This window comes from Trachypithecus francoisi, unplaced genomic scaffold (assembly GCF_009764315.1).
Source record: "Trachypithecus francoisi isolate TF-2019V2 unplaced genomic scaffold, Tfra_2.0 Lachesis_group6, whole genome shotgun sequence".
Lineage (NCBI taxonomy): Eukaryota > Metazoa > Chordata > Mammalia > Primates > Cercopithecidae > Trachypithecus > Trachypithecus francoisi.
The window spans coordinates 74,806,025-74,818,270 of NW_022681471.1; the positions used below are offsets into that span (position 1 = coordinate 74,806,025).

The window sequence follows — 12,246 nt, forward strand, 5'->3', positions numbered from 1 at the left end:
TATGAGCCAAAGGATGTGAGCAGCTTGAACCGGAAAAGGTAAGGAAACAGATTCTACCCCTAGAGTATCTGGAAATGAACACAACCCTTCTAACATCTTGATTTGATCCGAGTGAGGCCCATTTCTGATTTCTGCCTTTTGGAGCTGTAGATTATAACTTTATGCTGATTTAGGCCACCAAGTTTGTGGTAATTTGTCACAGCAGCAACAGGACCCTAATTCAGGTGGGTTAGCCACTATTAATCTATTTACAACCCCCTTCTGTTCTGGCTTTCCTCACAGGGCAATCTAATCGAAACACTTCTGCAGAATTAAAGGGATCTCTTTGCCCACGCACAAACTATTTTTTAGTTTTTTGAGCCTCTACCTAACCTTAGTCTCAAGACAGTTGCCTTCAAGGTAAGCTGCAAGACAATTTATAACATCCTCTTCTTAGACTTTCCACTTACACATGGAAAATCATATGCATTAATCATTGGCGTCTGCCACAAAAGCCATGCTCTGAGGTCCTATTCAGGAAAATATTAACTCTGAATTATGGCCTCCCTTTCTTTGGCAGGGGGCACTGAGCTTCACAGATACCCTAGGGTAGGAGTCAACCCTTCAGGTCGAAGGCCCACGGGAATTAGAGGGCTTGGAGCAGGAGACGTGGGAAAAGAAAGAGGAAAAGAAGTTGGTAGGTCCGAGGGAGGCTGGAAAGAGGGGAAGGCAAAAGAATACACAACCCAGCCGAATCATGGGAAGCGAGAGATGGCTTCCTGCAATCTAGTCTTGCGGGTTCTTGCTCTAGTTTCGGAAACTTCCCCCGCAGAGTCCAGCACCGCGCACCTGCCCCTCGGGGCCGGTCCCTGCTCAGGAGCCTGCGGCAGGCTGGGAATGCCGTACTGGGAGACCAGCCGCCCAGCCGGGGTGGTGCGGAGACTGCAGGGAGGAGTCTCGGGGAGTGCAAACGGAAAGACTACATCTCCCAGGCCGCCACGCTTTCCAGCTGGAGTCCTAGGGCGCTGACTGCTCCCCAGTTTCCGTAGGGGAGCGCTGGGCCACCGCGGCTATTGTGCGTCGCGCTCTCGCCCTCCTCTTCCCGCTGCGGTGTCTATGGAGCTAGGCTACGTTTCATTGCTGCCCCGGCTTAACCCTTCCGGCGCCTAACAGGACAGCCGGCCGGCTCCCTTGCACCAGGAAGAAGTCTTAGCAGCCCGCGGGCCCTGGTCACGAAACCCTAAGGTACAAGGAAAACAGTTGAAGACGGAGCCAGAGCTCTCCGGTTTGGTCCTCGGGCTTCACTGGGGCGGGGCGCAGGCGTTGGCTTTAAGAAAGGGGAGGGGACAGTGCAATCCGGGTTGCCCGCGGAGTTCGGCGAAGGAAGTCTTCCGCTCGCTCGGGAGCGAGGAGCCTGTAGATAGGCTGCTCCCAGCTCCAGCTCTAACCTCGTCCACACCCTGGGCGGGCCCAAGTGTCACGTTTGCAATTGCTCAGGAAGGATCCGGCCAGTCTCCGGAGGCAAGTCGGGCTGCGGTTTTTGCTGCCTATCTGGGGAGGCGATACCTAGGGGGCATGCTGCTTGCTAGGCAACACCCTGCCGGGATCCGACTGCGGTAGTTAGCTCTCCCTGGCCCTGAAGCCGTTGCCAGGGCGCCTGTTTTCCGTCCAGACCAGCCAGCGCTCCCCAGGAGTCTCATTGAAACAGGTACCTGTCCTCCAAAGGGACGGAGGCCGTGAGTTTTCTTAAGCGGGTCGCACGCTCAGTCCGTCCCCTCTACTTCCTCTACTGTGCCATTGATGCCCTCGGTCTTTGTGTCTTCCCCGTTTCCCCCTACTCCCGGCCATCAGAACCATGGGTCATCCCCCGCTGGAGTTCAGCGACTGCTACCTGGACAGCCCCGATTTCCGCGAGAGACTCAAGTGTTACGAGCAGGAACTGGAGAGGACCAACAAATTCATCAAAGACGTGATCAAAGACGGCAACGCACTTATCAGCGCTATGAGAAGTAAGTGCAAGGCTTCGATGAGCTGTTTCTCTGAGCTGGTGTGTCTGGCCTTTAAACCTTTCCACACCACCAAGGGAAGGGAGATTGCAGGGTGACTCCCAGTCCAGATCTCTGAGGTGAATGGGTTTCCCACACTTGGGGAGTGGAGGTAATAGAAGTGGAAAGTGGTAGATACAACCAGAACTTTGGGCCTTTTCCTTTAGTGGTTTTGACCTTATAAGACATGATCTGTAGCTGTGCCAGGGACCCTCTTGCTCAGCAATTACCCTTACTTGGCAGATGGTTGTTCTTAAGGGACAATCTGCTGTACTGTTAGATATTCAGCACCCCTGTCTGGGAAAAGTGACATCCAAGCTGACCAAGGAACTGCCCCAGCACCTCCTAAACAATTGGGGATTAAAGTCAGCAGCTTGATTAATAATTTTGTCCTGGTCTCTGGTTGCTACAGATAAGTGTGGGGGGCAGTAAAAAACTCACCATGGCAAGTTATTTTTTAAGGAAAGCGCCTTTGCCCCAGTGAATTATTTTCTTTATCACACTGAGCTATGGTTTAGGTCAAGGTCAGTCCAAGTTCAGGATTATTGGATGGCTTCACATGCCACTGAATTCTGCTTGAGTGTAGAACAAAGAGCTGCCTACTTACTCCCTGCTACAAGGGGCCCAGCCCCCAGGAAGTAAAATAGGGATAGGGTTGGGGCTGCTGGGCTGAAGGAACTTCACCTAGCTTGGCTTTTCCAGTGTCACAACTGACTCAGCTGTGGGAAGTTCTCTCCTTCCCCCATTGTGTGTGGAGGTTTTCTTTCTGCTGGTTGGCAGGTGGCTTGGAGTAAAAGAAGAATAATAAACATCCCCAACTAGAGTGCAGGCAAGCCAACCCTTTATGCCAAAGCATATACCCAGAAGAATGGAGGGTAATGATTGGGTGGAGTGATAATTAATTTTTTCTGTCTGAAAGATGATTGTGAAAAATAAAGTCAGAGTCATTGGCAAGTATGTCCTATATGGTTATAACTTTGTTTTGAGTGAATTTACCACCAAATACAGGGTCTAGGACCAGTGTGGCAACCTTCTTAGGCAGATGCAGTCAACCAAGAGCAAGGAGAAAGAAAGATTTGAAAGTGGTAGTACAAGGCCGGGCGAGGTGGCTCATGCCTGTAATCCCAGTACTTTGGGAGCCGACGCGGGTGGATCACCTGCGATGAGGAGTTCGAGACCAGGCTGGCTAACACAGTGAAACCCTGTCCCTACTAAAAATACACACACACACCACACACACACACACACACACTAGCTGCGCATAGGTGGCGGGCACCTGTAATTCCAGCTACTTAGGAGGCTGAGGCAGGAGAATCACTTGAACCCAGGAGGTGGAGGTTGCAGTGAGTTAAGATCATGCCATTGCACTACAGCCTGGGCGACAAGAGTGAAACTCCATCTCAAAGAAGAGAAAAGAAAGTGGTAGTACATTGGTAACTGCTGCCAGCTGGTATTTCTTGTGCAGCCCTTCAGATTTGCCCTGTGGAGTCTGTGCTTTTCCTGCACATACCTTCTGCCCACTTTTGGTCAGAATATGTACACCGTTGAAGTTCCTGCAGGTCATTTGATTGTGTTTGATCTTTTAATGGTTTGTCTTATTGTGGCCTGACCAAGAGTAAACTCCTGGTAGTATCTGAAATGCTGATCCTTAAAAAGTTAAGGATATGCAGGTTGTGCCACATAAATAGAAAGGTGAGAGTTCACAGAAAGGAAAAGGAGGAATGTTTCAGCTTTGTTGTGTTTGTTTACATATTACAGTAAACTGCTTGGTGCTGTATCCACAGTAAAACGAATCTCATCATAAGCGCTAGGAACAGAATGGCTTTGTGAAGTGGATGGTAACTAAAAGTGTGCTAAAAATCACGAGCTAAGGCATATCAGAGAGATTAAGATTTGTAAGAAAAAAAGCAGTTCAATAAAACATATGGTGGAAGGGCAAAAGTTTCATAAGCTAGGGGCAAGTAAAGGTTTTTATTCTTTCCTTTTCTTTCTTTTTTTTTTTTCAATTTTTGTTTTTGAGGTGAAGTCTCGCTGTGTTGCCCAGGCTGGAGTGCAGTGGCATGATCTCAGCTCACTGCAGCCTGGATCTCCCGGGTTCAAGCAATCCTCCCGCCTCATCCTCCCCAGTAGCTAGGACTACAGGCATGTGCGACTGCGCCCAGCTAATTTTTGTAATTTTTGGTAGAAACAGGGTTTCACCATGTTAGCCAGGCTGGTCTTGAACTCCTGACCTCAGGTAATCCACCCACCTTGACCTCCCAAAGTGCTGGGATTGCACAGATGAGCCACCACACTCGGCCTCTTTCCTTCTTTTCTAAGACTCAAAGTGATAAGAGTCAACAATTAAGCAGATCCAAATTTTGCATATAAGCAAAAGATCCAAGAGATATTCTAGATCAGGGGCTCCTTGAAATTTGTGGTAGTTTTCTGTTTCTGAGTATACACAGAAAGCCAAAAATAGGACAGGTAGAAAATAAAACCCAGCAGCTAACCCATTCTCCATTTCTTTCCATTCAATTGCATGGATTCTAAAAGTCTGATTAGCTAGAGGCAAAGGTAGAATGTTTTCTACTGTCTTGACCACAGTGATGTTTATACTCCCACTCTCCTTCCTCACACTGTGCCAGCGGAGCGACTTTCTGAAAGTAGGTAGGGTGGAAGCAAAACAAAGTTATGCTCTTGCTCTATGTTGAGGAAAAAGGAACACTGGAATCGGAGTTAGAAAACCAGGATTATGTTCTTGGCTTCACCATCTTGGGATCTAACACAAATCACTTTTTTTTTTTTTTTTTCTGAGACAGAGTCTTGCTTTGTCACCCAGTCTGGAGTGCAGTGGCATGATCTTGGTTCGCTGCAGCCATCGCCCCTTGGGTTCAAGTGATCCTCGTGTCTTAGCCTCCTGAGTAGCTGAGACTACAGGCACACACCACCAGGCCTGGCTAGTTTTTGTATTTTTAGTAGAGATGGGTTTCACCATGTTGGCCAGGCTGGTATCGAACTCATGGCCTCAGGTGATCCACCCACCTTGGCCTCCCAAAGTGCCGGATTACAACCATGAGCCACCGCACTTGGTCCCACAATCACTTTTCATTTTTCTTGTTTTAGAGACAGGGTCTTGCTTTGTTGCCCAGGCTGGAGAACAGTGGCACAATCATAGTTCACTGTCACCTCTAATTCCTGGGCCCAAGTGATCCTCCTCCCTCAGTCTCCCCAGTAGCTGGACTACAAGTACATGCCACCATGACTGGCTAATTTTCAATATTTTTTTAGAGACTGGGTCTCACCGTCTTGCCTAGGCTGATCTGGAATTCCTGGGCTTAAGCAAGCCTCCCACCATGGCCTCTCAAAGTGTTGGGATTACAGGCATGAGCCACCACACCCAGCCAAATTACTTGTTTTTGGAGACAGAGTCTTGCTCTGTTGCCCAAGCTGGAGTGGAGTGGCATGATCTCAGCTCACTGCAACCTCTGCCTCCCAGATTTAAGCAATTCTCGTGCCTCAGCCTCCTGAGTAGCTGGGATTACAGGCACCTACCACCACGCCCGGCTAAATTTTGCATTTTTTTAGTAGAGACAGGGTTTTGTCTTGTTGCCCAGGCTGTCTTGAACTCCTGAGCTCAGGCAATCCACCCCTCTCGGCCTCCCAAAGTGCGAGAATTACAGGCATGAGCCACCGTGCCTGGCCCCAAATCACTTTTACTTCATCTGTAAAATCGGGGTAATTATACCCACCTCCCAAGATTGTTGTGAGGCTCAAAGGAATAATGGATTATGAAAATGATCTGTAAATGGAAATGGCTAAAGAAAGTTGTTGATAATACATCTTTAGATTCTTAATATATCTGTTGGTGAATGTGTCATTTTCTGTAGGTTTCTGAAGGGAAATGCATAAGCAGAAGTAGTTGGAACCCCTCTCGCTTCAATGTGATCTCTTTATAGTTGTTGAAGTACAAGGTGATTATAACTTAAACTAATGGAAAATAAAAATACCATCCCTCTGAAAGGTGACTATATTGCCAACTTTTCTGTTTGTCCTTTATTTTTATGTTGGCAGCTTCAGTCCCCAATGTTGTTTGAATATTTGCTAAGCACTGAGGCTAGGCATTATTTAGAACAAGTGATATGGTCCCTGCTTATATCTCAAGGCAACATGACACATCTAATAGGTGTTATATATAGTTAGCAAATACATACTATTCATTCAATACATATCTGGACACATACCGTGTTCAAGCCATTGTTCTTGGGGCTGTCAGGCATGCAGAGTGAGTCACAGATGGATACTACTTTCAAGAGGTTCTTAGGCTGGTGGGAGAGACAAGACACAGATAGAAATGAGTATCATATAAGGTAGTAGATACAGATAAGAGCCATAAAAGTGGGAACAGGTGGACCTGATGATGTATGACATGAGAGAGAAAGCTGATTTCCCAGTGGGAGCACAAGGGAGAAGCCAAGGAGGAAGCACCATCAGAGTTGGGTAGAATCAATAACACTATCACTTTTTTAGCTGTTCCCATGTGCCAGGCATTACATCTTGTAACACATTTTTGAGATAAGAATTATTATTCCCATTTTTTAGATGAGGAAATTGAAGTTCAGATGAGTTAAGTAACTTTCTCAACTAGTAAGGGCAAGAGTCTGAATTAGAACCTAGACCTGACTCTAAAGGCCCTGCTTATCCTACTGCATGACACTATTCAGAACAGGGCATTTCATGTAGCAGGAGTGACACAGAATATAAAGGGGACAGCAAATAATTTGAGTTATCTGGGATACAGGCAACAGAAAGGAGGTTTGGGCTCCTGAGGAGCTGGATTACAGGTGCACGCCACCATGCCCAGCTAATATTTGTACTTTTAGTAGAGACAGGGTTTCACCATGTTGGCCAGGCTGGTCTCAAACTCCTGGCCTCAAGTGATCCACCAGCCTTAGCCTCCCAAAGTGATGGGATTACAGGCGTGAGCCACCACGCCCAGCCTACATTCTTATTTTTTTAAAAAAATTGTGCTAACTAAATAAAACATTTTCATAGGCCAGATTCAATCAGGCTGCAACCCCTGAGCTAGATGATGTAGCTCTACAGGTCTGACTCTTGGACTCTGATGGGCTAGGAAAATGGAGGATGACAGTCTTCAGATAGGGGCTTTCCTGGGGAAGCAACAATGGATACTCTGCAAATGAGCAGAGGCAGAATGATGGTATAATGGGACAAAACCTTGGACATGGCATCTAGATACCTGAATAAGGTGCTGGTTCTGTTACTAATGGGATCTGTGACCTTGATAAGCGATTTCGCTGGGACCCCAGGGTCTGTGGCTTTACAAAGATGGGGCTGGGCAGGAGGTTTATAAACCCACTTGAGCTCTAACATTCTATGACTTACTATTTTTTGCATGGCATATTGTAGTTTCACGATTTGAGAAAAGAATGACTAACCCAATTACAGGACCTTATTTTACGCTTACATAAAATTTCACATTATTTTAGTGTAATGACTGTATTTAATTTACAAAAAATTAAAACACTTTTTTTTTTTTTTTTTGAGACAGAGTTCACTGTATTGCCCAGGCTGGAGTGCAGTGGTGCCATCTCAGGTCACTGCAACCTCTGTCTCCAGGATTCAAGTGATTCTAATGCCTCAGCCTCTCAAGTAGCTGGGACTACAGGTGCATGCCACCATGCCCAGCTAAGTTGTGTATTTATTTATTTATTTTTTAGTAGAGATGGGGTTTCACCATACTGTCCAGGCTGGTCTCGAACTCTTGACCTCAAGTGATCTGCCTGCCTCAGTCTCGCAAAGTGCTGTGATTACAGGCATGAGCCACTGTGCCTGGCCTAAAAGAGAATTTCTAAATACCCTTTTCCAAACCAAGGATAATGTGCTTTTTAAGTATGTTTTTGTTTTAAGAGTCAGAGTCTCACTCTGTCACCCAGGTGACATACTTTTAAGTACAGTGGCACCATCATGGCTCACTGCAACTTCGAACTCCTGGGCTCAAAGGGTCCTCCGCACTCAGCCTCCCGAGTAGCTGGGACTACAAGCACACACTACCAATCTTAGCTAATTAATTTTTTTTTTTTTTTTTTTTTTTTTTGGAGAGATGGAGTCCCGCCATGTTGCTCAGGCTGGTCTTGAACTCCTGGGCTCAAATGATTTTTCTGCCTCAGTCTCCCAAAGTGTTGGCATTATAGGCGTGAGCCATCGTGCCTAGCCTATGTGTATGTTTATTTATATATATATATATAAAACAGATGTCAGAAAAAAATTATATCACTAAACCCACATATATACATGCACAACCACACATACATAGGCTTTCTTGGATTAATGAAAACTTATGTTTTTTTTGTTGTTGTTGTTGAGACAGAGTCTTACTCAGTCACCCAGGCTGGAGTGCAGTGGCACCATCTCGGCTCACTGTAACCTCCACCTCCTGGGTTCAAGCAATTCTCGTGCCTCAGCCTCCCAAGTAGCTGGAATTACAGGTGTGCGCCACCATGCCCGGCTAATTTTTGTATTTTTAGTAGAGACAGGGTTTCACCATGTTGGCCAGGCTGGTCTCTAACTCCTGACCTCAAGTGATCCACCCACCTCGGCCTGCCAAAGTGCTGGGATTACAGGCGTGAGACACTGCACCCAGCCGAAAACTTGTTTTAAAAGAATCCAGGGTCGGACTTGGTGGCTCAGGCCTGTAATCCCAACACTTTTGGAAACCAAGGTGAGTGGGTTGTTTCAGTTGAGGAGTTTGCGATCAGCTCGTGTAACATGGTGAAACCTTGTCTCTACAAAAAAATATGAAAAATTAGCTGGGCGTGGTGGTGTGTACCTGTCGTCCCAGCAACTCAGGGAGCTGAGGTGGGAGGATTGCTTGAGCCCTGGAGGCAGAGAGGTTACAGTGAGCAGAGATCGCTCCACTGCACTCCAGCCTGGGCTGCAGAGTGAGACCCTGTCTCCCTGTCAAAAAAAAAAAGAATACAGTCCAGGTGCATGGCTCAAGCCTATCTCAAAAAAAAAAAGAGAGAAAAAATCCAAAAGGTGCATTCGGTACTCTAAATGTACATAAAGTTGATAAAGTGGAAATAATATAATTCTATAGTTTTAATAACTCAATTTTTTTAAAAAAGGTGACTTTCTTACATTCTGTGCTTTTAAGGTTAGAGTTTTATATGTTTACATTAAGGTCATCTTTTGGGGTACCTTTGCAACTTTCACTTTGGCAACCAGGGCACCTATCCGTGAGTGGTTGCTTTCCTGGAAGGATGGGTTGATTCCAATTCTTCCACTAGCTAGCTATATGACTTTGAACAAGTCTTTAGTTTTGTCGGTCTCAGTTTTCCCATTTTATAAAATTAGAGGCTTGGTCAATAATATTTACGTTTCCTTCTGGTTTTATTATTTTGTTTTCTGGCCACCACCATGTTAGTCAAATAGTCAAACAATGTGAATTGATTCTGTCATAAACTTCAGGAGCCAATTCATCTTCACTCTGGGAGAATAATAGGCAAAGGGAAAATCCAAGTAGTATGTCCAGCATGAGTAGATGACTTGCTGACCTACTTGACGATCCTCTAATTGAATGCTTCTTGGTAGGTCTCAACCTGATTCCCTTCAGTTCTGTTCTGAATAGCTCTATACTGAGGAACCCCAAAGCGTTTAATCCCTTTGGGATGGGTGTAGTGCCATGGTATGTGGGATGAGTTGGTGGTATAATATGCATTCTCACTCAGCAGGTATCTTGTTGTTATCCCAGTGATAGAATCATTGCTTCTGAGCACATGGAGTTATTTTACATCTTCTCCAGAGTAGCTCAGATCAATATAATTGGTATGTCATTTGGTACTGCTGTTAGTATTAATAGATGTGAAGCAATGTTAAATGGAATTTGACAGAGGTGATACATTGCCATATTCATTGGAGGTCCTCAGAAGACCAGATTCCAAAGTAGCTGGACTGTGGGTGCTGTGGGAACTAGGGTTGAAAAGTGAATCAAGCCAACCTTTCAGTGTGTCCATTTACAAGAAACTATTCTTATTTAGGGGTAGAGGATGGTGCCAGGGTGGGGTAGGGAAGATTTTAGCTCGACTTGCCTGTTAAGAAAAGTTTTCCAATCAGGCTCTAGAGTGATGAAGGAATTTACCTTTTAGTGTCATTTTTATAGCCTTATTTTTTTAAAGCATAGTCAAAACCTTTTGTTTAATCTGGCATCTGTTTCTCTAATCAGTTACTACAGAATTTCCTAAAAGCCTATGAGGATCTGGAAAGTTACACACTTCCATGAGAGTACCCTGGAGATCTTGAGCTGATTTTATTTTCTAGTGGGGTGGAAGGCCCTCATGATCCTTTACCAGGCTAATATCAAGTGCTAAACCGTGGGCAACGTAAAGGCAATTCAATTTAATTCAAGAAGGTTTTACTAAGCACCTACTATGTGTCAGGTACTGTCCTGGAAACTGGGGATACAGTGGTGAATAAGAATACTATAGGCGCTGCCCTTTTGCAACATATGTTAAATATCAAATTATCCTCTTAAATAATTAATTACAATTGTGAGAAGAGTATGAAGAGGAAATTCAGTGTGTGATTTTTTATTTTTATTTTTATTTATTTATTTATTTATTTTTAGACGGAGTCTCAGTCTGTTGCCTAGGCTGGAGTGCAGTGGCACAATCTGGCTCACTGCAACCTCCGCCTCCGGGTTCAAACGATTCTCCTGTCTCAGTCTCCCGAGTAGCTTGGATTACAGATGTCCGCCACCCACGCCCAGCTGATTTTTATATTTTCAGTAGAAACGGCGTTTCACCATGTTGGCCAGCCTGGTGTCGAACTCTGGACCTCAGGTGATCAGCCCACCTCGGCCTCTGAAAGTGCTGGGATTACAGGCGTGAGCCCCCGTGACTAGCCCGTAGTAGAATTAGTTATAATGGCCCAAAAGTGGAAACAACCTCTAAATGTCCACGAACTGAAAAATGGATAAATAAAAGGTAGTATAGTCATACAATGGAATAGTATTTGGCAATAAAAAGTAATGAAGTACCAATACACGGTACAATAAGGATGAACTTTGAAAACCTTAGGATAAGTGAGAAAAGTGTTATAAATGACTACCTATTGTTCATGATTCCTTTCATATGAAATGTCCAGATAAGCAGATCTATTAGAGAGAGTATCAGTTTAGTGATTGCTAAACTGGAGGGTTGGAATGTACTGGGACTGCTAATGGGTAAAGGGTTTCTCTTTGGGGTCATGAACATTTTTTAAGATTGGATTGCAGTGATGGTTGTACAACTCTGTGAGCCATTTTATGGTATGTGAGTTGTATCTCAGAGCTGTTTGAAAAAAAAAAAAAACATTGTGTTTGGAGAAACAGGTGACAGGTGCTTGTCTTATATACCTACATCTTCCTTTACTCTATCTTATAGAACATCAGACCTGGAAGGTTGTTTAGAAAGCTACACATCTACTCCACTGGGTTTATATTTAGAGAAAAGAAAGTCAAGACAGAGAATTACTTCTCCAGAGACCTAGAGCTAGAGTTGGAATTGTGACCAGAATCAGATTTCCTGGTTTCCCTTTCCAAGGCCCTCTCCTCTCCTCTCTGCTCTCCTCTCCCCTCCCCTCCCCTCCCCTCCCCTCCTTTCCCTCCCCTCCCCTCCCCTCTCCTCCCCTCCCCTCCCTCCTTCCTTCCTCCTTCCTTCCTCCTTCCTTCCTCCCTCCTTCCCTCCCTCTCTCTCTTTCTTTCTTTCTCTCCCCCTCTCTCTCCCTCTCTCTCTTTCTTTCTTTCTTTCTTTCTTTCTCTTTCTTTCATTTCTTTTCCTTCCTTCCTTCCTCCTTCCTTCCTTTTCTTTCTTTCCTTTCTTTCTCTTTCTTTCTTTCTTTCATTTCTTTTCCTTCCTTCCTTCCTTCCTTTTCTTTTCTTTCTTTCTCTCCCCCTCTCTCTCCCTCTCTCTCTTTCTTTCTTTCTCTTTCTTTCTTTGTTTCTTTCTTTCTTTCTTTCTTTCTCTCCCCCTCTCTCTCCCTCTCTCTCTTTCTGTCTTTCCATCTTTCTTTCCTGTCTTTTTTTTCTCTGTCTTACTCTCTTTCTTTCTTTGTCTCACTCTGTTGCCCAGGCTGGCGGGAGTGCAGTGGCAAGATCATAGCTAACTGCAGCCTTGAATCCCGACCCCAAGCGATGCTCCCACCTCAGCTTCCCAAGTAGCTGGGGACCACAGGCACGTGTCAC

At 45.3% G+C, this 12,246-nt stretch overlaps 1 protein-coding gene across 3 annotated transcripts in view; it reads left to right on the forward strand.

Annotated features, from left to right (window-relative positions):
- The first annotated feature begins 927 nt into the window (after positions 1-927).
- Positions 928-12,246, forward strand: part of OPHN1 (oligophrenin 1) — a 400,049-nt gene continuing 388,730 nt past the window's right edge. Inside the window, exons 1-2 of one of the 3 annotated variants that reach the window (XM_033200949.1) lie at positions 928-1,224; positions 1,831-1,988. In XM_033200949.1, coding sequence (XP_033056840.1) covers positions 1,835-1,988 — 154 coding nt within the window. In that variant the 5' untranslated portion in view covers positions 928-1,224; positions 1,831-1,834. Of the gene's footprint in view, positions 1,225-1,349; positions 1,688-1,830; positions 1,989-12,246 lie in introns of those variants that run through there. The other 2 variants (XM_033200948.1, XM_033200947.1) reach the window with 2 other exon arrangements.